This window comes from Embiotoca jacksoni, unplaced genomic scaffold (genome assembly GCF_022577435.1).
Source record: "Embiotoca jacksoni isolate LCO1_2020_lvr unplaced genomic scaffold, fEmbJac1.0.p SCAF_28, whole genome shotgun sequence".
In the NCBI taxonomy this organism is placed as follows: domain Eukaryota; kingdom Metazoa; phylum Chordata; class Actinopteri; family Embiotocidae; genus Embiotoca; species Embiotoca jacksoni.
This window is the reverse complement of record NW_027185379.1, coordinates 1,007,475-1,029,209: the sequence shown is the minus strand read 5'-3', so window position 1 is coordinate 1,029,209 and position 21,735 is coordinate 1,007,475. Positions and strand designations below refer to the sequence as shown.

The window sequence follows — 21,735 nt, the reverse complement described above, 5'->3', positions numbered from 1 at the left end:
CGCTTCCAGCCGTGAGAGCGTTTTTTAACGTGATGAATATCCGGTGTGTGCCGTCAGAAAATCCCCACCGCTGCTGCTGGGAGAAGAAAAGCTTTCCCTCTGAACGGCGTGGCTTGCTGGGAGGAACCGGCCGCTCCTACAAGCCGCACCGACAACCGACAAGCACGACGCACCGACGCGCAGCGCTTCCGATGGCACCTTTCAAGGTAAAACGTGAGCGGTGACGGCCACGCCATCACTGCCCTCTTTAAAACACGTCTTTAAGGGTTGTTGTTTTGTTTTTGTTTTTCCCCTTTACCATTCTGGTTGTTTGTTTTTCCTTACACCGCATTTTTCTTTATCTTTTTTTTTAATCACATCGCTTTTTCATTTCACATATTTACAGGCCAGATGTTTTTAACAGAAACAATAAATACATTAAAAAAAAAAAAATCCTTTCTCTTCCCCATTTCATTACAAAATTCATTGTTTATTTAAGATTTAACAACAATCGCTTTATTTTATTTTGAATAGGCTATACAAAAATAAAATAAAATAAAAACAACGTGAGTTTCCCTGTGCAATTTTGTCCCCCTCTCTTCACAGCTAAAGCTGAGGTTTTATTTTGAAGGCTCCTTCACTCATTTCCTGGTTTGAATCTGTCTTAACTCGACACACCTGTGGTATCCGGCAGTTCCTATAGGACCAGGCAGCTCATGAATATTCATATTCTATTTGAACGTGAGCTGCTGAAACAATGAAGCATTATCAATCCGAAATATTTCAACGATGAACAACTACAAACTGAACATCACCAAAACAATGAATCACTGTGCTACGGCCCGTTTTACTGTAGCTGTTCTTTTACTTCTGCTTCAGCTGTGTTTAGAATTTGCAATGTTAGTTCAATGATTTTAAATATATTTGAGACATATGTTTTTCTTCTAAAAGAGGACCTCTGATTTTACAGCTTTAGACTAAAAATGTCAGCTCACTCATGAAATTTCAAATTATACTGATAAAATATCAAATTTAAGTAAACTCAAAGTTCATGTTTTCAGAATAAACTATGACGGATAATAACTAGTTGAATTAATTAATTTGAATCTTCAAAGTAACTAGTGACCAAAGCGGTAGCAATTATTGTAATAGAGTAAAAAGTATTGGAGTATATGCCTCTAAAATTTATAGTGAAGCTTAAAGTACAAAGTATGAATATAAAGTGTATGCAGTACATTGAAAGTGACTTAATAATGGTGAATGTATATTGAGCATCTATGTTGTAGCTTTAGGTAAAGAGTCAGTCACTTTTGCTACATGATACAAGCTATAATAAAACAGATCAAACTGAGCTGTCATTTTTTTTGAAAGGTTAAAGTTAAAGGTGCAATATGTAAAATTCAAGTCCCCCTTGTAAAAGGTTACCAACCAACATTAGGAGGCGATAGTGAGTCACTGTAGCGTCCGTTTAGTTGAATTTAGCGTTGAATCGTCGTCTTGACGTTCGTTACTCATTGGCTTTTTTTTTTTTTTTTGTAGCTTATGATTGTTTGCTCGATATAGCGATTCCTCCTTTCCTCAAATCCTTTCAGTGGAGGTTGAGAGTGTTAAGTTAACGTGACCCGTAGACCAACAACTGACGCTTTAATGGGGAAAATAAACCAGAATTATCAGGAGGTACTTCTGCAGATTGATTAGATGAAGTTTGTTCTCATTAGTTGTTAAAAAAAAAAACTTAAAATATCATATAGTGGCGAGTGTTCGACGCTCCTCTGATCAGGAAAAAAAAAACGAAAAGGGAAATCAATCTTTCTTTCTTGTGAAGCCTGTGACCATCCACCATCCAACCTGTTTGGAAACCGCTGACCCAGAGGAGCGGCATCGTAAACCAGGAGACCCGAGCTACGGTATCATCCATTACATCTGTCAGGCGGAGACTGGGGCTCGTTTGGATGGTGACCGTCCCGCCTGCAGGAGCCACCTCCAGAAGTAGGTCATGCTCGGGCTGTCCCGGCCGATTAGCGTCACTGCAGCCCAAAGCACCATATAGACTGTAGCAGGACCAACGCTTCAGCTTTGATGTAAGTCATGGGATGCCATGTAGGGCAGAACAAAGTGGAGTAAAAATGTAGCTGCTGATGTTTTACACGGGAGGCAATGAATAATAAACTCAGATTGAACAAATGTCCCAGACTTTTCAAAAAGTGACAATAATTTCCATCAAAATACAGTTTTAGCAATTTTCAAGAGTCAGTGCAAACTATCAACAGTGAGTTCTGTTGTTGGTCAAATATTTAAAATGCCACATTTCAGAGCTTTTAAAAACAAACTAAATGAACTTCTTTGTCATTTCAGAGTCACATCTGAAACCTGGAGAAGAAAGAGAAACTGTGGTGCATTAAAATACACTAAAGTCACGTTGATGACAGAATAATTAACACCAGCAACACTGTTTTAATGTTCAATACAATGCATTGGAATTTTTGGTTGTGGAAATTTATCCTTCAAGCATCTGTAATGGTTTTTGTTGTGGATTTGTGTTCACATGCTGAGCTCATACAGGGAAGTGACGACGGCTTTTTATTTGTCGGGTTTTAGTTCCTGTGTGATGATACAGAAGAAGTAAGAGAGATAAAAAGTTGAGTAATTCAATAAAGTCCTCTGAGAGGTGAAAGAATGAGTGTACTAGGGTGTGTCTGATGTCTGAGTTTTAGATGCCGTCTTAAAACTCTTGTTTGATCCAAATAAAAAAAAACCAGTAGCGCAGCAGGAAATTAAACACACACAGCCTCTGGTATGTGCATCTGCGACGGTTCTCACTTTAAAGAATGACGCTGGAAGATAGATATTTACACATACCAGACATGAGCAAAGGACAGATGGCCATTTCTCAAAATATCCCCTGTGGTTGGGGTCACTAGAGAAACAGAGCATGTTGAAAAGATCCACATTTCCATAAGCAGGCGAGCAGACGAATGATCAGCAGAGTTTCAGTCGCGGCCTCACGATGTGAGATTAACGTAAAAGTGAAAACAGACGAGACTGAAGACGCTCGCGACGGCAGCTTGAGGACAAACAGTTGAACGAGTGTCTGTGAAAGTTCCTGAGGGAGTCGTACTTATTTATTCAGTCTTACACAAACAAATGACTTGCATAAACAGACAGCAGCATATCCGCTCTAATCAACTTTTTAAGCAAATAAATGAGGCACCGAAGAGAGCAAACTGGAAAGTGTCATGTTATTTACTTACATGCGTTACCTGGACACATCCTGGTGACCATCACACTTGCCTCTGAAACGGCTGAATCAGCAGAAATTTTAATCCAAAACATAATTTGTCCAACTGTGAATATTTGCTCTGGTCGTCTGGAATCAAACTGCAGAAGAAGAAGCAGCACACACACTCTTTCTACTTTTTATAGTCTTTATTCACACAACCTCACGCCGGAACAAACCCGCAGAGTCCTGAAGGCGAGTTGAAGTAATGAGTTCAAAACCACTTTATGTACATCTTTTACAATCTCCAGGAGAATTAATGCATCATTTAGTATTTCGGCTTTACAGTTTTTCACTTTACCTTTAAAGCATTACACAAACAAAGAAATGCAGACTGAGGGATAATTAAATAATTACTAAATGATAAAGGAACGATTAGACTTGTTGGTCTAATGTCTGTAATTAAGGCTTAGAAATGATGTCACGGTTGAGAGCACAATAATGAGGAAATCACCTTTTTGTTTGCTACATGTTTCTATGCTACGTGTTAAAATCATGAAATAAGAGCAGAAAAAAAGACTAAAACCAAGCAAATCCTGGTGAATCTGTCCGAGTGACCCGGGTCAGGTCAGTTGTACATGGTCATGTGGAGCCACTGGAACCAATCAGAGAACAGGAAACATTTAGCAGGTGTAACATAAAAGCTGCCCAACTGAAAGTTGTTGTTGCAGCACATCACCTGTGCTGTGATGCTACATCTCTATTGTTGTTTCATTAGTTACAGTAATTGCGACACGTGAGAAGTTTTGGACACCTTTCTTGTAAACGCTGACGTCAGCAGATGTCACAGCTCGCAAACGGCTTCGTTTTTGTACCCAGCATTAAGTTTTTCTGCAGATTACGTCACGTTCTGAGATATCTTTGTGCTGTCTCGCACACGCTGCCTGTTTAAAATCTCCCCCACAGACTTCCAGTGATGTTCAGATCACGGGACCGTGAGCGCCAACAGAAAAATCCATGTTGCAGCCTCTTTTCAGTTTCATTTTCTCGGACTGACTGCGTGACATTTGCGTCCAGAATTGGCCGATATTAAGTGGAATCCCTTCGTTCGTGGTTTCTGTACAACCAGCTGCTGCACACCCACACAGCACAATATTTCCCCCTCCATGTTAAACGGATGGTGAGGTGTTCTTTTCATCAAATGCAGCTGCTGAGAAGATTGTCGAAAAAAGAGCTCAATTTTAACATCTGTCCAAAGCACTCGTCTCCACGACAACTCTGGCTTATCCAGATGTTGCTTTGCTGAATTGAGATGTTGATTTAAGCAGGTTTCCTTCTGATCGGGATCAACGAGGTGACGAAGGCTGACCAAACTTTTTCACACGCCACAATAACGGTTTCATTTTATTCAATTCTTTAAGTTCACCGAATAAGAAATAACAGCACAGTGACACTTAAAGAACTTATTTTTAATGCCTTTTTGCAGAGGAAATCACGATCAGTAATTTACCCTGAAGTCTATAAACTTTATTTTAATTTAAATCCACGTTCCTACCTGTCTGTAGGTCACGGTCACTGTCCCCAGTCCAACCATGTCGTACGTTTGAAATTTGTCTGCAAAAGACGACAAAAACAACAAATGATTCTGACACAGTTGGATGAATATTAATGAAACAGAATCTCAAATGTATTTAGAGCTGTTTTCTTGTGATTTTTCATTCTTGGCAAACACCGTCCATCCAGACAAATCCAACTCTGTAGAGGCTTTGATGAAACCCGACTGTTTATCCTGGTTCTAACTTAACGTACATGATAAATGCATGAATGCGAGACTTAGTTTGACTTTTTTCATTCAGTTCAGTAGAGGATGAATTATTCTCATGAAGGCACATCAAAAACAAACTGAACCAACTTTGCTTACATGGTGTTGTGTTTGTGTATCAGGAGTTTTACCAGCTCCATGTAAGACTTCTTACAGCTGTTGGATCTTTTCATACGTGACTAACTTCAGCCTGGTATGTATTTCCCTCACAATTTTAAGATTAATATTTATTTACCTCGTAACTGCTTTATTTTCACTTTGGAGAAATTGTCATCAATGAATACAAACTTGACTGTTTTCTTTTTTGGGGGGAAAAAATTTCAAGAATCAAAAGGTTGGAAGAATCTTCTTGTTTAGATACTTTTAGTTTGAGACTTCAAGTATTAAAATCATTCAAATTAGACATTAAAAGCAAAATTTCTTTTAACAGAGCTTTGCATTTTCCCCAGTTTTTCCATTGTCATCAAACATCTCTCTCCTCTCTGTTGCAAGTCTTCTCATCTCCTCCTCTTGTATCTCCTCCGACCTTTTTCCCACGCCTCCTCCGTCACCTCCCTCATCCTCTCTCTCCCCCTCTGTCACGCTCTGCTTCTTCTTCCTGTGGCCTTGTAGAGTTAATTACCAGCAGGATATATTGGCTTGAATTATTCTAACATGAGCATTCAAGTGATTTAAACATGCTTGTTTCAAGCACCAGTCTGCTTCTCTGCAGTTTTAAACACTGTCACAAGACCACGTTTATTTTTCGTCCCCCTCCCTTACAGATCATGCTCTCCAGTTTCATCAGCAGGTACAGGAAGCCGGGGTAACTGATGGTCATGTCAGGCTCTGTGTATCTCAGTCCAACCAGCTGCATCACCAGGTCGTCCACCATGATGCCTGCAGCGGAGACACAAACCCAGGTGAGAGTAAGTGGCAGTGGGCAGGCTGTTTTTCTTCTATGACATATAAACGTAAAGGTAGATATTTTAAACATTTATCCAAGTAAAGTAAAAGATTTCTCACTTCAAATGAATTTTTAACAAGTGACACATTAGAGGTGAACTAAATGATGTATGTGACCTTTTTTTTTTTTTTTTTTTTTATCTCTTCGGAAAGCTCAGAGGACAAAGTCTAAAACATAAAAAAAAAAAAAAAAAACAGGAAGGGACGCATCACTGCAGATTGCCTCAAGGTTTATCCAGCCTTTGTACTCTGTGTTACATTTTAATCAAACTGTAGTGAATTTTACAAACCTACGTTAGTAGAAAGTTATTAATTTATTATTGTTTTCTACTGTCAGATGATACATTAAATCCATCTGCAAACACAGGTGCAAGTCAACTATATATTCAACACTAAAATGTTGATTCTTGATCTACAACAAACATTACAATTATATACATGCAACCATGTCTGTAGGGTTATTTATTTTAAGTCAGAGTAAATATTTGAGGTCCTTGGACCTGTGAGTGAACCTAGTTAAAAGGCAGGAAGAGGAAGAAGACCAAGAGACGTGTATCGGTTCCCCCTGCTGGTCAGAAAGGTCTGCACACGTGTTACGAAACTCAATATGGCTGAGAAATACTTGACACGTGAATGAACTATCTACTGAATTTATTTCTGTTGCTGTGTCCTTCCTCCTACCTGCTGCCTTCAGAGCGGGGCTGACCTCTTGGTACTCAAGGCGCTGAGTTTTGTTCTTGTCAAACACCAGGAAGATGTCCTGCAGAGAGATTCAGGAGAGCAAGCTGAATGTATGAAAACTGCTCGTACGCAAACATCACGTCCGTCTCACAGAGGACATCTATTCTGTCCAGTGGAGTGTGTTTGTATTCAAATCATGACAACCTTTAATGCTTAATCTAAATTCTTACAAACACACTAATCACATTCTGGTTAATAGAGGACTGACTTCATTCGTCATTATATTGCCCAATTTCTGCTAAACTTGAGAGATTTTACAAATGACGTCAGCCAAACATGTGTTGTTGTTGTTGTTGGTGTCACTGTGGACAACTTTACCGTCCACCTCCTGATCTTGTCCCACAGACTCTGGAAGTCGTGCCAGCTCAGCTGAGCAGTGCCTCGGCTCTGAGGAACGTACTGAGGTCAAGGAACTTCCCACCAGTCATGCAGTTGTGTAGTTTCGACCATGAAAGATAAAACCTGCAGGAAGGTCAAGCAAGTCAAATTGCCCTCAGATAACAAAGTTATCCCAACGACTGAGTGTTTTTAAGCAAAATTCACCTCAATTCTGGACCTTTAAATATAAAATCTGATACTCACATTCTGTTTTTTACAGTACTTTTAATCTAAGTTTTAATTACTTTAATTAATTTATTTTAAAATGACAGTAATGTTACTTTCGTACCATCCTCAAAACCACAAATACTCACAGTTTTCATCATTTATTTATTTTTCTCTCTGGCATTGGGTGTGAAATACACAGATGTTTTTTTCAAGGATACATCCATGAGGACCACCAGGCTCTTGCAATGCTCCAGCGACAGGTTCTTCTCACTGCCGGCGAACACTGAATGCGACAGGAAGGAAGGATCAGTGGACATTTTCACAAAAATGTGTTTTATTACATTAAAAGAGGATTTCTAAACACGTGCGGTGAGTGAGGCTGCCTTTTCTAATGCAGGGTCCTCATCAGGGCGGTATATACCAATAGATGTAGATGTTTAGGCAGGAGTGGTGTCAGCAACTCTGGCATGAATACTGATGTTGTTATGTTAAAGAACCTCACAAAGGCTGGTTCAGAAGTAGTGGGTGTCGGGCGCTGAGAGCAAAAGCTGTAAAGGTCAATGATGTGCTTCACAGGCAGGCAGCAGTCATACAATAGTTTTTCACAAAAATGCAAATATCCAGGTTTAATGTACATCCTCTTTCCTGCCACGGCATCCCATCAACTTCTTCTGTTCCTGTAAAACTGTAACCATCTCTTGTAGAACGTGTTTTACAACAGGATGTAATATTCAAAAGATAAATCGACTGATAGCCAAAACCCCAACGAGCCCTGTTTTTTTTTTTATGAAATCAAAACAGATTACCACAGTAAAAAAGGTAAAAATCAGACATGACTTTTTCTTGTTCCATCAAGAATGCTTTGTACCCACAACTAACAACGGGTACAGATTTAATCTCAGAAAGACTCTTCTGTTGACAGAAACAAGACTGAACAAGTGTAAAAAAAATCCACCCAATACAGACCTCCTCTCTGTATGACCTCAGTCAGGAGGTTGTGGAGGTGCACTGGTTTGCAAAATCCCTTCTGTTGACACAAAAACAAGAAACGTTCACGGCACAATATGTAACAGAGACCGCTCCTTTTAAATGCAGGCAAAACTTTTCGTAGTTTGTGGTTGAAACCAATAATTAGACACCACTTGTACCGACCTGATCAGAGCAGCAGAAAAAAAACAAAAAAACACCTTGAGAATTGCCAGTAAGATCAGTTTTGATGTGAAGCAGCTGAATGCAGGTGAATCTTACCTTGTTGCAATGCTTATTGAACAGATGTTCGGTAGATTCAAGCGAAAGAAGCACTTTCTGGTGAGGAAATGAAGGCTGCAGGAAGAAAACACAGAGCCTGAATTCAAAAGGAAGACTTTACTTTCACAAACAAATGTCTACTCTTTAACTTCCAGATATTGAGCCCAAAATAACAACTTTGATTCTTTAGTTAATGCGTACAGCGAGGTAGACAATTTTGTTCAATGGTCTGTTGTGTGACTGAATTGATGATCTTCAACATGATACACTGAAGGTGTTTGAACCACGTTCACATGATTTCAGACTTCTCAAAACTTGTCATCGCCTGAACAGGAACTTGAACTCTGGATCTTTAGATTTAAAAGTCTGGTGCACGGCCAACTCAAATATCCTTTATTGCTGATTTAATTTTTTTATTGCACCAATGTACCAGCGTACGATGTTGGATTCAGATGTGATGATCAAGCAGTTTATAGAGCCTGGATAGCTCTGAGGGTCCAGGGTTCAAGTCCCTGTTCAGGCGATGATAAGTTTTAAATACAAAACCAAGACTATGTACAGACTATATACAGGTCTATATAGAGGTGTGGTCCTGACACCTTCTGTGTCAGATCATAAAGGCATCAGGTTTATTGTCATTGTAAAATACAATGAAATTGGGTTGGCAGCAATGAATAAGGTAAAAGATATAAACAAAACATGACATCACCATGACATGAACAATAGACGTGTACTAAATATATAATAGATAAAACATCAGACGCTTCAAAGTGTAAAGCAGTGCATTGTCTAGGTGTCGTTTTTGGCAAAGTGTGAACGTTTTTATTGACTTTTATTCCCTGGTGATGAATCTGGTTTGAGTGAAACATTTGATCATTTATTTCGTTAATAACGGATTCAGTTTCGTACCTCTGTTACCGAGTGGATGTCTTGTGGTTCTGTTTTTTCAGCTAGACTGGGGGAAAAAAAAAAGAGTTAAAATATATTAAGAGTCAACATATTAATAAGAACATGTCGTAAAAGAAACAGGTCTACCATCGTGTATGTTCATGAAACCAACTGCTCTTTTGGGGACACTTTGCTGTTTTTGAACTTCTCTTCCTCCCAAACATGCGGCGCGATACAAGTTCCTGTTTTGTGTTCATTTGTTGAATTCATTAGCAGTCACCTGACCGGGTGCTGATAATGAATTTTTATGAATTATCTTTCTTGTTTTTGGGGGTGAGGAATGAGAATGAGTGAGTCCGTCTTTTTTGCTTCTCTGTAGGATTTTAAATACTCAAAAAGAAACGACCTCCAAGATAACAAGTGTGGAGTGGTACCTGACTGAGTATTTTTTTACTGTCATGGCAACAACAACACAACTCTGGTCAACAGACCGATCCAAGACTCACGTGGCAGCGTTGCCCTGCTCCGTCAGCACCCGGAGGAGGAACGCTCCCTGCTGATTGGGCTCTGCGGTGGAAGGGATGATGATGTAAGAACCCGGCGGAAGAGAGTTGCGAAGAACGACCTCCCGACGTGGGGAGTACTGCTGGCTGCAGAGGAGCGGGCGGAGGACACTCAGGTGCTCAGCGGACAGGTAGGTGTTCTTAGGATGGGCCTGGAGACACGGGACAGATTCAGATCATACACAGAATGAACTGAGTTTAAAATGACACCCCCTGAACAGGGACTTGAACCCTGGACCCTCAGATTAAAAGTCTGATGCTCTACCGACTGAGCTATCCAGGCTCTGAAGCTGATGTACTGTACCTGAGAAATTCACCTATACTTGTACATATGCCATACAGATGTTTACAGATGATTTCTAGGATTGTTTGTTATTAGTCTACCTCACTGGGTCATACAGTTGCTCAATAACAGACATCACGTGACACCATGCATGTGTGTGTGTGTGTGTGTGTGTGTGTGTGTGTGTGTGTGTGTGTGTGTGTGTGTGTGTGTACCGGGTATATATGCAGGGCTATTGAAAGGTTATTGCCTGTCCGTCTCTTGTGCTTCTGCATCAGAGCCAAAACAAAGGAGCAGGTCTTCTGAGACATGGACGAGTTTCTGTCCACCTCCGACAGAACAAAGTAGAACTGGGGGTTCTGCCAGAACTGACCTGGAGGGAGGGAGAGAGAGACAGAGAGAGAGAGAGAGAGAGAGAGAGAGAGAGAGAGAGAGAGGCAGAGAGAGAGAGACACACACACACACACACACACACACACACACACACACACACACACACACACTTTTAGAGCCACCACATTGGAGCTACCAATAAAAACACATCTGTCGGTGGCAACATCTGCCACCCAAACATAAACCTCAGCATCAGTATTATTCTTTTTCTTTTATTCTTATATCTTTTGGTTGATCTGTACTGTGTGTGCCAAATGTCTGCAAGCTGGGTTGTTGCTCATTTTGGTGATGGTGGTGTAACTCTGTGTTTTTATTCACAATAACCAGGTCAATAAGAGAGAAGATTTGTTCCAAGATTAAGGTTAAAACCGACCACACCCGCACCGACAGACGGCGTCTGTTTTAGTGGTGAAATACACTGCACAGTTATTCTAGACTACACAAATAAACTTGTCTATGCTGGATGTGAGTAAGCAGCTATTCCTAATGAAGAATTCATCAAAAACATGGCATAAAACAGACTTAATGAAGAGGATTATTTCTAACTTGCAGTACTGAAATGTTGTGCAATAAAAAAAAAGCAGAAGGGAATCAGAACTGCAAAGATGATAGAAAAATTGCGATTCACTTAAATGAAATATATAAAAAATCAAGTGTAGAAATTAAGGCCGGTCTTTAGACGAGGTGCATATAGGTCCGAGTTGGACATGATACTCACACATAAAGACAAAGACGCATCTTACCGCTTTGAGTAGGACCTCCTGCTGAGATGGACGGCACCCAGTTGCCATGATGCATACTGCAGCTCCACGGCAGCACACTGGAGCCCGGTTGGCTGAGGCTGTCACTCAGGTGACACACCTCCATCACCTCGAAGTTCTGTCGGAAGTCCGACACCGACATCCTGAGAGAGAAACAGGTGAGCTGATTACATGACTGTTTAAAGTTCATACATATATATATATTATTTATTTATTTCATGCCTTTGATTGTGTTTCTTTGCAGTATCACACTGCTTTCCTTCTTTCAGTCTTTCTTTGACAAACAAAGTGTTGCGTGAGAAGAAGTAATGTCAATGATAAGCTGACTTGTTCTCAGGGCAGAGAGTCACATGTTGTGTGTTTGCAGAAGGCCGACTTCAAGCGTCAGTCGGCCGTGATGTTTGCTGATTACGAGACACGCTGATGTTTCACAGTGACACCGCAAACTCACCAGAACTCGCCGTCCTCCCGGCAGACTCGGCCCAGTCTTTTCTGCTCCTCGATGCCAACTGTGTTCCACTCTGGACTGGAAAGAGGCAGAGAGTAATATCATATCATATCATATAATATAATATAATATAATATAATATAATATAATATAATATAATATAATATAATATAATATAATATAATATTTCTTATTAGGGATTTTTATAGGTATTTCAAAGTTAGTTGCTAATATTTCATCTGATGACCTCATGAACATATTAATTACATAATAAAATACTGTATGAAATTACTGATAAATAGAGTTATGACATCAGTGGCGATGAATGAACTATTTCTGAAGTCTTGTTTCAATCAGACTTAATTTACCGCTGTATGAAAATCTTTTATTTTTTTTATGTTTGTTTCCAACATTTCTTTACTTCTCAAACTGCATTTTGTTTTTTATGAGACAACCCATTTCAAGTTTACATTTGAAAGGCAGACAAGTGAAATAGACAGAAACTGCCAAAGTAAAGTCATGAAATCAATTGTAAACCCGGCTAATTGTTGGATTAAATAGGTGTACCAACCCTTTCAAGTCACTCCAGGGCCCCTCCCACTCTGTGTTGCCCCAAGGATTGAGGATTCGCACCAAATCTTCGGTGCCGTGTGCCGTCTTCACCTGACAGGAGAGGACAAAAAAACAGAAACAGACAGGTGAGTGCAGTGGGAAGAACAGACGATATAAGATCCACATTATAACATCAAAATCCACAAATCCTACAATCAAATGTTAGTCTCATCTATTTTAGCATTTGTGGCTTCAGTAGGAAAATGTGGCTTCACATCTACTGTACATACAAAACTCAGATGGTTGTGATCAGATTTTGCCCCGAACACATCAGAAACATGCTGCTACAGCACCCGAACGTTTTTTTTTTTTTTTTTAATATAAATCTAACAACATTATTTTTGGAATTCGCGAGAGGTTTTTGAGATATTCAAAATATGAGAGATTTTTAGACCTCGTTTAGGGACAGTTACCTTCTCTACTGCAGTCAGGGAGTAGGCATGTCGGAACATGATCCCCAGTTCATTCCTCTCCTCCAGAGCACCCTGAAGAGCAAAAAAAAACATCCACCCACACTCAGGACAGACGCAACACACGGAAATATATGACTCATAACGAACAAAAAACCCTTCAACAGGGACAGTGTTTCCCAGACATTAAACCTCCTCACCGTACCTGGCAGTTGGCACAGTTGATGAGCGCCCCTTTAGCCACCAGGTGTCGCAGAAAGGCTGGCAAGTTTCTGGTCAACGAGCCGATGTTCAAAACCTCCGCCACCCCTCCCGTCATATCAACCATGGCTTCATGAGGGAAGCCCATATCCAGAGCTCTGTAGCCACCTTTCAGCCTGAGACATAAGACGCACAGAGGACGGAAACATCAGCGGTGGGAAACGGACCGCTAAATAACGGGACATGGGGGTTGACAAAGGAAAGAATTTGATTTTCTGAGGAAACATAAATCCTAAATAAATGAGCAGAAATACAGTTTTTCTGACACAAAATTATAGTCAGTGTTCAAGAACTTAAAGATGCACTTTTCAATATGTCTGAATTTGGCCGATGGCTCACAAAACTTCTTTTGACAGGACAAAGTATGTAGCATTTAAAGGATGAACATTTTGTCTTTCAAAGCTCAAATTCTTACTTTTAAAGTGTAAAATCTGGAAACTCAGACGTCTAATTAAGAAGACAAGCTGACAGATGCCAGATGCAAGTTATCCACCATAAAGTCTGAGAACATACAGTGAAGCAGCTAAAATAAAACAGCTGGTGAAGAAAAGTGAAGAAAATCTGTTCACGTGTGTTTTAAAACCCAAAGACAGGGAGAAGTCCAAGTTGTTCAGTAAATCATTTCTTTCATTGCTAAAATTGAATAACGAAAAATTGAACAATTAAAAAAGCTACAAAATATGGACTTATTGCAGTTGGGTAGCTTATTAAAAATGAGTAACAGGCAAAAGAAGACCACGGCTAAATTTGAACTGAATGTACAGGACACCACGTGGCAAAATGGACATCAACCTCATAAACCTAACATTTTTAATCTTCCCACAAAAAAACAATAAAAAGTATGTTCTGGTGTCGTTGCCACGGAAACATTAAATGCTTATTCCAAATGAAAGTATTTGTCCCCTCACAAGAGTGAATGCTCCATTCTGGCCTGATTTCAATAAAGAAAATAATAAGTCTGCCAAGGAGAATAAAAAGTGACAGCTCACATTGGCCTCATTTCTTCTTGGTTTGAAGTTGCATCCAAATATGATAATAAACAAACACTGACTGACGGGGACTCACTTGGCGTAGGCCTTCTCCAGCAGTGAGCTCCAGAACTCATGTTTTTCCGGGGAGTTGAGGAAGATCAGCTTGTTGTCCTGAGTTGGCAGCAAGTCGTCGATTCTTACCTCCTCCCACTTACCGTACTGCCAGAACTACACGGTGAGACAGGAAGAGGGGTTTTTGTCACAATGATGGTGATCTGCTTTCACCAACTCTTAATGCAAACAAAAGACACATAAAAGCCTTTGATTTGAAAGTGTCTTTTGGCCGTTGTCCTCGATAAGCTGACTCATGCTGCCGTTAAATATATCAGGTGAAGAATTCTGGAAGAAAATTACATTTGCATGACTGAGCAGAGACAACAGCACGTTTAGCAGTGTTTCAGGTATTTACCCTGAAGACGAAGCTGCCGTTGTAATCGTTTTGGAAACTCTGCTCTTCGGGCACAACTTTCTGGAACAGAGATCGATGCACGGAGAGAGACGCTATAGCAGAAAGCAACCAGCAGTCATCTGGAAAGGAGGGAGGAGAGGTCGGTCAGGAAGTTGCATCAATTAAAAGTCTGCATTTCAGACCAGAAGGTCATTAGCATACATCTGTAGTTAGACCAGTTTATTACTGCTGCCTTCCAAACCCTCCTTCCTTCAACAGTTTGTTATTTATTTCCTTTATTGGCTTGAACACCACCAACATCTTCCATCAGCTGCAGGTGCATCAGGTTTTATTTATGCACCAGCAGATCCGTCACAGATGGTTTACTTCTTTGGAGATCTGTATTTGTTGCTCTGAAAACTCAAGCGTGCTCCATAGCTGACACATCCTGCTACCTGATGCTCATCCTTACAGTATATCATAGTGTTTTGTAACAGTGTTTACATACTGTATGTGATATCGTATGACATTCCTTTGTATAATGTGGAATTGGTTTGTCTAACCCCTAACATTTGTAATTTCTTACATTTACAAACCTTTTAAGATCCTCCACTTAACAAAAAAAGGTAATGTGAAGTTAAAAAAGGTAAATTTTTTATTTTCAGACTGGTGCTGTGTAGATAAAGATGAAATTTGACATGCAGTACAGATCCAACTGGCTAGGAATCAAACCTGGGACTCACTCTGAGTGCCATTTGCAGCCGTGGTTTATGTGCTTGAGTCCCCCAAGTTTAGTGCTTTTCACTGGCCTGTCTTGTAGAAAAGGGTTTTCATCACATGTGAAATTACTGCATTGTGCAAGAGTACAGGAGTCGCCTACTTACTGAGTTTTCCCTGGCGGACATCCAGGCGTGTGGCTCCATTCACGATGAACTGCGGTGAGGGACAGAGCTCCTAGGAGCAGCAGTGAGACGATCCATTAAAAACACACAAACAAAGGAAGGAGAGAGGAGATATGAGCTGGAAACAGTCAGTCGATGAAACGAAATAAAAAAATGTATTCAGCTTGTTGGAACAGCAACCATACCAAAGGGAGAGGCAGCTAATTATTAAAGTGAAGCCATCACAACAACGTGGCATGAACTTGGCACACTGAAGGAATAATCCGACATCAGGGTGCCCAGTTTCTGAGACTTACTTTCATCTACGTTCACTGCTACCAAGTGTGCAATAAAAATTTTGCAGATGTACCATTCATTAAAAAATAAATAAATAATACATGACAAGTAAGTCGATTCTTAATGCTATAAATAATGTGGAGATCAAAGCTATAGTCCAACAGCGCCATAAACTACAGCCTCATGAAAGAAGGATTTATTATAGGCCTGTTGGAAAAGACTGCAGTAATAAACCTGTAAGATAGTTAATAACCTGCAAGATAGATCATTATTTTATTACAACATCACCACTCAAACCACAGGTTATCATTACTCAAGTTCACAATTCAGTTTCTTTGAGCGAAACTTCGGATTATCTTAACCTTTGGTCGTTTCCACTCGACCCCGGTGTGCATCTCCAGCTTTCCCAGCGGGAAGTGACAGTCCACGAACAGCCCGTCCCGGCCCAACGGCATGTCCCCGCTCTTCGACGGCATGTCCCCGGTCAGGAGGTCCGCCAGCCAGCGGCGGGACTGAGAGCCCAGCAACTCGTCGGAGCAGACCGATCCGGCATCATCTTCCAGGGGGGGCAGGGAGCCTTCAGACGACACGCTCCAAGACTTGATCATGGCAACGTGTTGGTGCTTCACCTTGGAGTTCAACTATATCCGCTTTCACTTGAACAGATAAGGAAAATGCTCCGAGGCCACGCCCCTCTGCGGGAAGTTACACAGGTAGGTGCTCACCTGAGTGAAAGGTGTGGCCACTGTTCGTTTCTCTCCGTCACTTTGGGGATTTTAAGGTCATAACATGAGGAGAAACGGTTAGTCTTTACAGAGGTTACATTATATATTTTTTCCAACATGCTCCCCAACATGGACCACAGCTCACCCAAAACCTGTCTTGTACTCAGAGATCCTACTTTGAAGCAATAATCCAGGTTCTAGTGAAGCAATTTCAACCTTTAGTGTACAATACTTTTTCTTTTTTTTTTGTATTGCTGATTGTTTGTGTTGTTACTGCGAAACAAACACAATTTGTCAATAACATAAAAACAACTTAAATGCCCAAAACAATAAAAGTAGTTAGATTTCTTCCAGTGATGTCCGAAATGCATCTTGCAGTCAAATACAGTCTATAAATTATGAAATCAACATTAACCGGTGATCAACATACACTACTGATTCATAATAGGCCATATGGCCAAATTAAAAATACCTGCGACTTATCATTGTGAACAATGATACACAGGTTTTATAGAGTGAGTCAGACAATTGTTGAATTTATGACCTTTTACGGGAAATAAAAGTCAAAAGCAAAAAGTGCCTTAAGGCAAAGGTGACATACTCAAATAAATGTCTTGGAAAGAGACTGAAACCTCTCATGGAAGTTGAGCAACATCTTACAACCTATTGAGCTGTTGAGGATGTGAAATAAGGAAAGTCCACAATTACACACAAACACAGAACAACAAACCCTACTAACTAACTAACTAACTAACATAACTAAGGACTATTACTAACGACGAATGGCCGACGCTCCGGTAACCATTCGGATGAACGAGGAAGATCAATAAATAATTAGTGGGAAGAACTGACAAACGTTTCCCCTGCAAGGACTTAACGTGACAAACCAAACCGACACAGGCACTGAATGATAAATTATTTTTATTGAGAAGAGTGATTATGAAAACAAATGACCTGGTTGACTCCGTTATGACTGATGCACATTTGTGTGTGTGTGTGTGTGTGTGTGTGTGTGTGTGTGTATTAGCATCACTGAGATGTGGCCATGATGCTGGATACACCTGTGAAGAGAAAAAAGAGGAAGAAATGTGTAAGAAACAGAGAAAGAATATTCATAATATGGAAACAAATAATACATTGATGAGAGCAATCTGGCTTTCTGTTCTCCACGACGGTGTTATGAGCTCATAAATCTGCCATAAAAGTGAGATTCAGACAAAACTACACTGAGACTGTTTAGGTATCATAAAATAATAGAAAAGGGCCTCGACAAACAGCGAGACACACGTTACAACTACTTCATGTTCATGTTCAATTCAGTTTGTCTCACGAGTTAATCAGACTCACTCTCAAAGTCGATCTTCTCCACGATGTTCTTGGGCTTGACGCTCTCCTCCTGGTGGAAGATGAAGATCTGTCCTTCCTCGTTCTCCGTCCAGCCGTACTTGTTCATCCAGGCCTTCACCTGCGTGTCTGCGCCAGCAGAGAAAGAGATTTGTTTTCTTTATCGCTGCAAGAGAATCCCTTCATCTGTTTTCTAATCAAGAGGATTAGTGGAGCTTTACAGTAAAATCAGGTCAACAGTCGAGTTGCTGTGTTTTTGACATCCACTAACAGACACCACCTCGTCATAAAAGGAGGCACGGAGCCGGAACATCGAGTTGTTTTATTGTCGGAAAAAATAATCGACGAGTCGGCTAACTTGCGTGGGAAGTTCTTACCCAGCGGGTCGCCCAGCATCTCGCCCAGTAACCGGTGCTCGATGGTCTGGTAGGTGATGCCCACGACGTGGCAGATGACTGAAGAGGAAGAGAAATGAAACAGGAAATGTTACGGCTTTGACCATTAAAAACATATATTTGATTTATTCGTGTGACCTGCCACGTCTCTACTTGGGCGCGGCTGTTTCCGCTTTTTTTTCCCACTGAAACCAGCTGCTCGTCTTTACTGGAAGGACGTCCGGTCCTCAGCCCTGAGTCACAAGATGATACTCACACTTGCGAACGGAGTCCTCGAAGCCTGTGATGCCGTCGATGAGCTCTCGGTTCTCCTCCAGACTCGTCTGTCAGAGAAGACAAAACAAAAACACCTAAATTTCATAAGTTTGGAAAAGAGGAGGAGAGCAAAAAGAAATCAGAAAGGAAGGAGGCGAGAGATGTCGCAATGTCCGGGACCGAAGGCAGTTAATGATGGATTAGTCAGTGATAAAAAAAACAAAAAAAACCTTATCCATTTTATTTCCTTCTTGAGTTGTGAGTTGAAACTGTCCGTTGAAATGAATGTTATGACAGCATGCAGTGGAGGTTACTTTAACGGAGAAAACATCTTTAATATGGGACGACCGTTTCCTTCTCTCTCTCTGGAGTGACGTAACATTTATAGGAAAAAAATATGCAACATCGATACCGTGGTGCTTCTGGAATAATTACATTTTGTTCCATAAAACTCGTACCTCTCCTTTCATAGCAACGTCAACTTTTACTTTGGTATGAAAGGAGAGTGCAGTTTTGGTTTGAAGCGGTTCTGTTGGCTTCATCGGAGCGTGACCTTCATCGTGTACTGCAGCGGTGCAGCGGAGGGTGAAGCGGCCGGGATGAGAGTCGGCCCCTCCTCATCCGAGGCCGTGGGTTCCTCCCTTCGGACCCCCCGGGGGTACGAGTTGAAGAGTCTGTGGGTTTTTGTTCACGAGTGTGAGAGGAGGATGGAGCGGGAGATTGTCAGGCAGATTTCTGCAGCGTCAGCAGGGAGGAAGTGGACCGTTTTGGTGATAAGAGGGAGCTGAAATGTCCCGTTCCTTCATCTGTGGTTACGAGCTTTTTGGTAGCGATCGAAAGAATGAGATCGCCGACACAAGAAGCTGACGTGAGTTTCGTCTGCCGGACGGCTCGACTCAGAGAAAACCTGCTCCTTCATGTCTGACGGAGTCTAATGAAGCTGGTTCTGATTAGGACGCCTCCTTCTCATCTGGTTTAGAAACGCCTCTGGGTGCCCCTGCAGCTGGAAAGCGTTGCTGGGGAGAGGGACGTCTCGGCTAACTTTCTTATCCGGCTCCCAACGACCTCCTCAAGTCTCCCCATTAAAGATTCAACAGAATCTCCAACGACTAGATATCGTTAAACATCGTATTTTTATTTCTGTCTTCATTTTCCACAAATCTTGTCTATTTTTTACAGTTCAATAAACACAGCCATAGCATTTGTGTGTGTGTGTGTGTGTGTGTGTGTGTGTGTGTGTGTGTGTGTGTGTGTGTGTGTGTGTGTGTGCGTCCTACCCAGAAGCTCTGGAAGTGGCACGTCTCCAGCAGGTTCCCCAGGTAGAGGATCTGTCTGATGGGGCGTTCCTCTTGCTGCGACACCGTAGTCAAGGAAATGCCCCCGACCCAAAGACACAGCCTACCCCCCACCCACCCCCACCCCGGTTCTGTTACTCCTATGCTAGTGATAAAGTTTACTGTATTGATAATTGTAACACTTGGAATAAACCTTGATATTTCACCTACGGTGGTTACACTCATAATAAACATAATAAACACATTTCCACTATAAAATATCTGGAAATTAAAAAGGCAAACTAAAAGAAATATGTAAATAAGGCCCATTAAAAATATTTAAATAAAAACAAACTAACAGCGGATATCTTTGCCCGAAGCATGACAGAAAGAAGAACCTCTACCGGACCTGATGAGCTCGCTGGTCGCACCAAAACAAAGTTTGACTGTAAATCTTAAACATGTCAGCAGATGGAAGCTGCCGGAGCACAGCGGGTCACACGACACGAGATAAACCAAACGGCACCAGAAGGATACGTGTGTCTGGTCGATCATGCACTTGCACAGCGTGAAGTCGGTGTGCGGCAGGTTGGTCAGAGCCTTCAGCAGAATCTGGGACGTCACGGTGGTCTGGAAGTAGGCTGGATTAAACTGGTACCTGCAGGGAAAAGATGCTTAACGATTAGAGCCTGAAAAACAATCAACAAGATGTTCAGTTACAAAAATAAAAAAAGATTTAAAAAAAAAAAGAAGAAGAAGCGAATCATAACAAACATTTGATCTACTTTGACAGATCACACTTCATGTCATTTCGTTGCTGTAAATCCCTTTGAGCTGCATTTCCTGCATGAAAATCGCTACACAAATAAAGTTTATTATTATTATTATTATTGACTGCATCTGTATGGCGTCAGATTTCGGGTTCGTGCAACTTACAGCTTCAGCACCGCCAGGTTGGCCTCCAGGTCGTAGGAGTTTTCTCTGGCTTGCGTCTCCACGTAGCGCTCCAGCGTTGCAAGGTTTTCTGGGTTGTACCTGCGAGGAAAGGTGAGACGGCAGACGTAGATTATGATGTACCTGAAATCTGCAATGCAGGTCTTTAAGGATTCTTTGTGCAGTTTTTTTTTTCTTCTTCGCAGTAACAACAAGTTCTGTGTTTCTATTTTGTGGGTTCAGATTTGCACATTTGATGACGATGACCATTGTAAATAAAAAACTGGAGTCACTGGCAGGTCAGCCAGGTAACATCTGTGTCAGTACTGAACTGTTATAAAATAAATAAATAAATTAAAAAATTAAAAAGCAGCAGCGAAAAGTGAATTGAATTTGTATCCTAAATCAACAAACACGGGAGAATAAAATAATTTATCTTTGACTGCAGTAAGCAGAATTTGATTGTTTGGAGATTCACTCACGTGCTTCATAACTTAATAAACTCAGAAGGTCACGTGAGTCTTTATTATTAATGAACAGCAGAAATAATAAAAAATTAAAAAAAAGTTTGACTTCATTTTAGGATTGTAAAGTCTGACAGACCGGAAAAGAAAGCTACTCGGATTTTAATGCTTTTACTTTCATTGTTTTTTATTGTTATTATTATTATTATTATAATTATTATTATTATTATTATTATTAATACACCGACAGCAGACTCCCAATTTAAACATGATTAATGTCGCTGACTAACGTTAGTAACCGGGCTGAGCTAACGTAAGCTAAGTCGCTCGGTTATTCCGTTCGTCACGCGGATCAATCGTACCTATCGATTCCTCGCAGGAGGTTCCCCACGTTCGTCCTCATCTGTTCTATTGGCGACGACATTTGGTCCAAACTTTACCGGTAAACTTAAAAGTTTTTTTAAAAAAAAACAAAACTGATTATTTCCTGCACGTGGGCCACAAAAGTAGAAAAACGGGGCGGAGGGAGAAAAAGGTCGGACCGGAAAGAACGACGCACAGCAGGACCGGAAGTGTCGCCAGACCGGTACGATAAGCTTTTCTAAATGCGTTTCTATTATATTGACAGAAA

At 40.9% G+C, this 21,735-nt stretch overlaps 2 protein-coding genes, 1 long non-coding RNA gene and 1 other non-coding gene across 5 annotated transcripts; 1 reads left to right on the top strand and 3 right to left on the bottom strand.

The window, feature by feature from the left end:
• The first annotated feature begins 125 nt into the window (after positions 1 to 125).
• LOC138205251 (uncharacterized) lies at positions 126 to 2,425 on the top strand. The gene is made up of 3 exons (XR_011178860.1): positions 126 to 206; positions 1,805 to 1,968; positions 2,335 to 2,425. It is a non-coding gene; the product is annotated as an uncharacterized lncRNA (long non-coding RNA).
• Positions 2,426 to 3,379: 954 nt separating this feature from the next.
• On the bottom strand, positions 3,380 to 16,333 carry LOC138205464 (calpain-9). The gene is made up of 20 exons (XM_069161492.1): positions 16,077 to 16,333; positions 15,421 to 15,490; positions 14,558 to 14,676; positions 14,183 to 14,316; positions 13,062 to 13,233; positions 12,860 to 12,931; positions 12,406 to 12,497; positions 11,838 to 11,912; positions 11,369 to 11,529; positions 10,448 to 10,605; positions 9,893 to 10,101; positions 9,408 to 9,453; positions 8,499 to 8,573; positions 8,217 to 8,277; positions 7,469 to 7,533; positions 7,023 to 7,091; positions 6,645 to 6,723; positions 5,781 to 5,897; positions 4,752 to 4,810; positions 3,380 to 3,851 (listed from the first exon to the last, which is right to left on the bottom strand). Exons 1-20 carry the CDS (start codon positions 16,320 to 16,322, stop codon positions 3,825 to 3,827), a joined length of 2,106 nt encoding a protein of 701 aa, XP_069017593.1. The 5' UTR covers positions 16,323 to 16,333; the 3' UTR covers positions 3,380 to 3,824.
• trnak-uuu (transfer RNA lysine (anticodon UUU)) lies at positions 10,160 to 10,232 on the bottom strand. The gene has a single exon. It is a non-coding gene; the product is annotated as a tRNA-Lys (tRNA).
• Positions 16,334 to 17,343: 1,010 nt separating the features above from the next.
• Positions 17,344 to 21,644, bottom strand: eif3k (eukaryotic translation initiation factor 3, subunit K). Of its 2 annotated transcripts, none has more exons than XM_069161463.1 (8): positions 21,467 to 21,644; positions 20,644 to 20,742; positions 20,245 to 20,365; positions 19,711 to 19,788; positions 18,435 to 18,501; positions 18,161 to 18,238; positions 17,787 to 17,912; positions 17,344 to 17,500 (listed from the first exon to the last, which is right to left on the bottom strand). In XM_069161463.1, the coding sequence occupies exons 1-8, from the start codon at positions 21,526 to 21,528 to the stop codon at positions 17,469 to 17,471; spliced, it is 663 nt and encodes a 220-aa protein (XP_069017564.1). In that variant the 5' UTR covers positions 21,529 to 21,644; the 3' UTR covers positions 17,344 to 17,468. The 2 variants fall into 2 exon arrangements, with proteins under 2 accessions (XP_069017564.1, XP_069017565.1); XM_069161464.1 differs by having other exon boundaries at positions 19,711 to 19,785.
• Between the last annotated feature and the right edge of the window lie 91 nt (positions 21,645 to 21,735).

Bases quoted from the DNA above. Each gene is read 5' to 3' on its own strand.
- LOC138205464 (XM_069161492.1), bottom strand. From the start codon at position 16,322: ATGATCAAGTCTTGGAGCGTGTCGTCTGAAGGCTCCCTGCCCCCCCTG. The intron at 7,092-7,468 runs GTATCCTTGAAA...TACGTTCCTCAG, and splicing joins GCCTGGTGGTCCTCATGGAT to AGCCGAGGCACTGCTCAGCT. The intron at 4,811-5,780 runs GTAAGGGAGGGG...CGTCTTTTGCAG, and splicing joins GAAACTGGAGAGCATGATCT to ACAAATTTCAAACGTACGAC.
- eif3k (XM_069161463.1), bottom strand. From the start codon at position 21,528: ATGTCGTCGCCAATAGAACAGATGAGGACGAACGTGGGGAACCTCCTG. The intron at 18,239-18,434 runs GTGAGTATCATC...CTTCCTCTTCAG, and splicing joins CGAGGACTCCGTTCGCAAGT to TCATCTGCCACGTCGTGGGC. The intron at 17,913-18,160 runs GTAAGAACTTCC...CTGCTGGCGCAG, and splicing joins GATGCTGGGCGACCCGCTGG to ACACGCAGGTGAAGGCCTGG.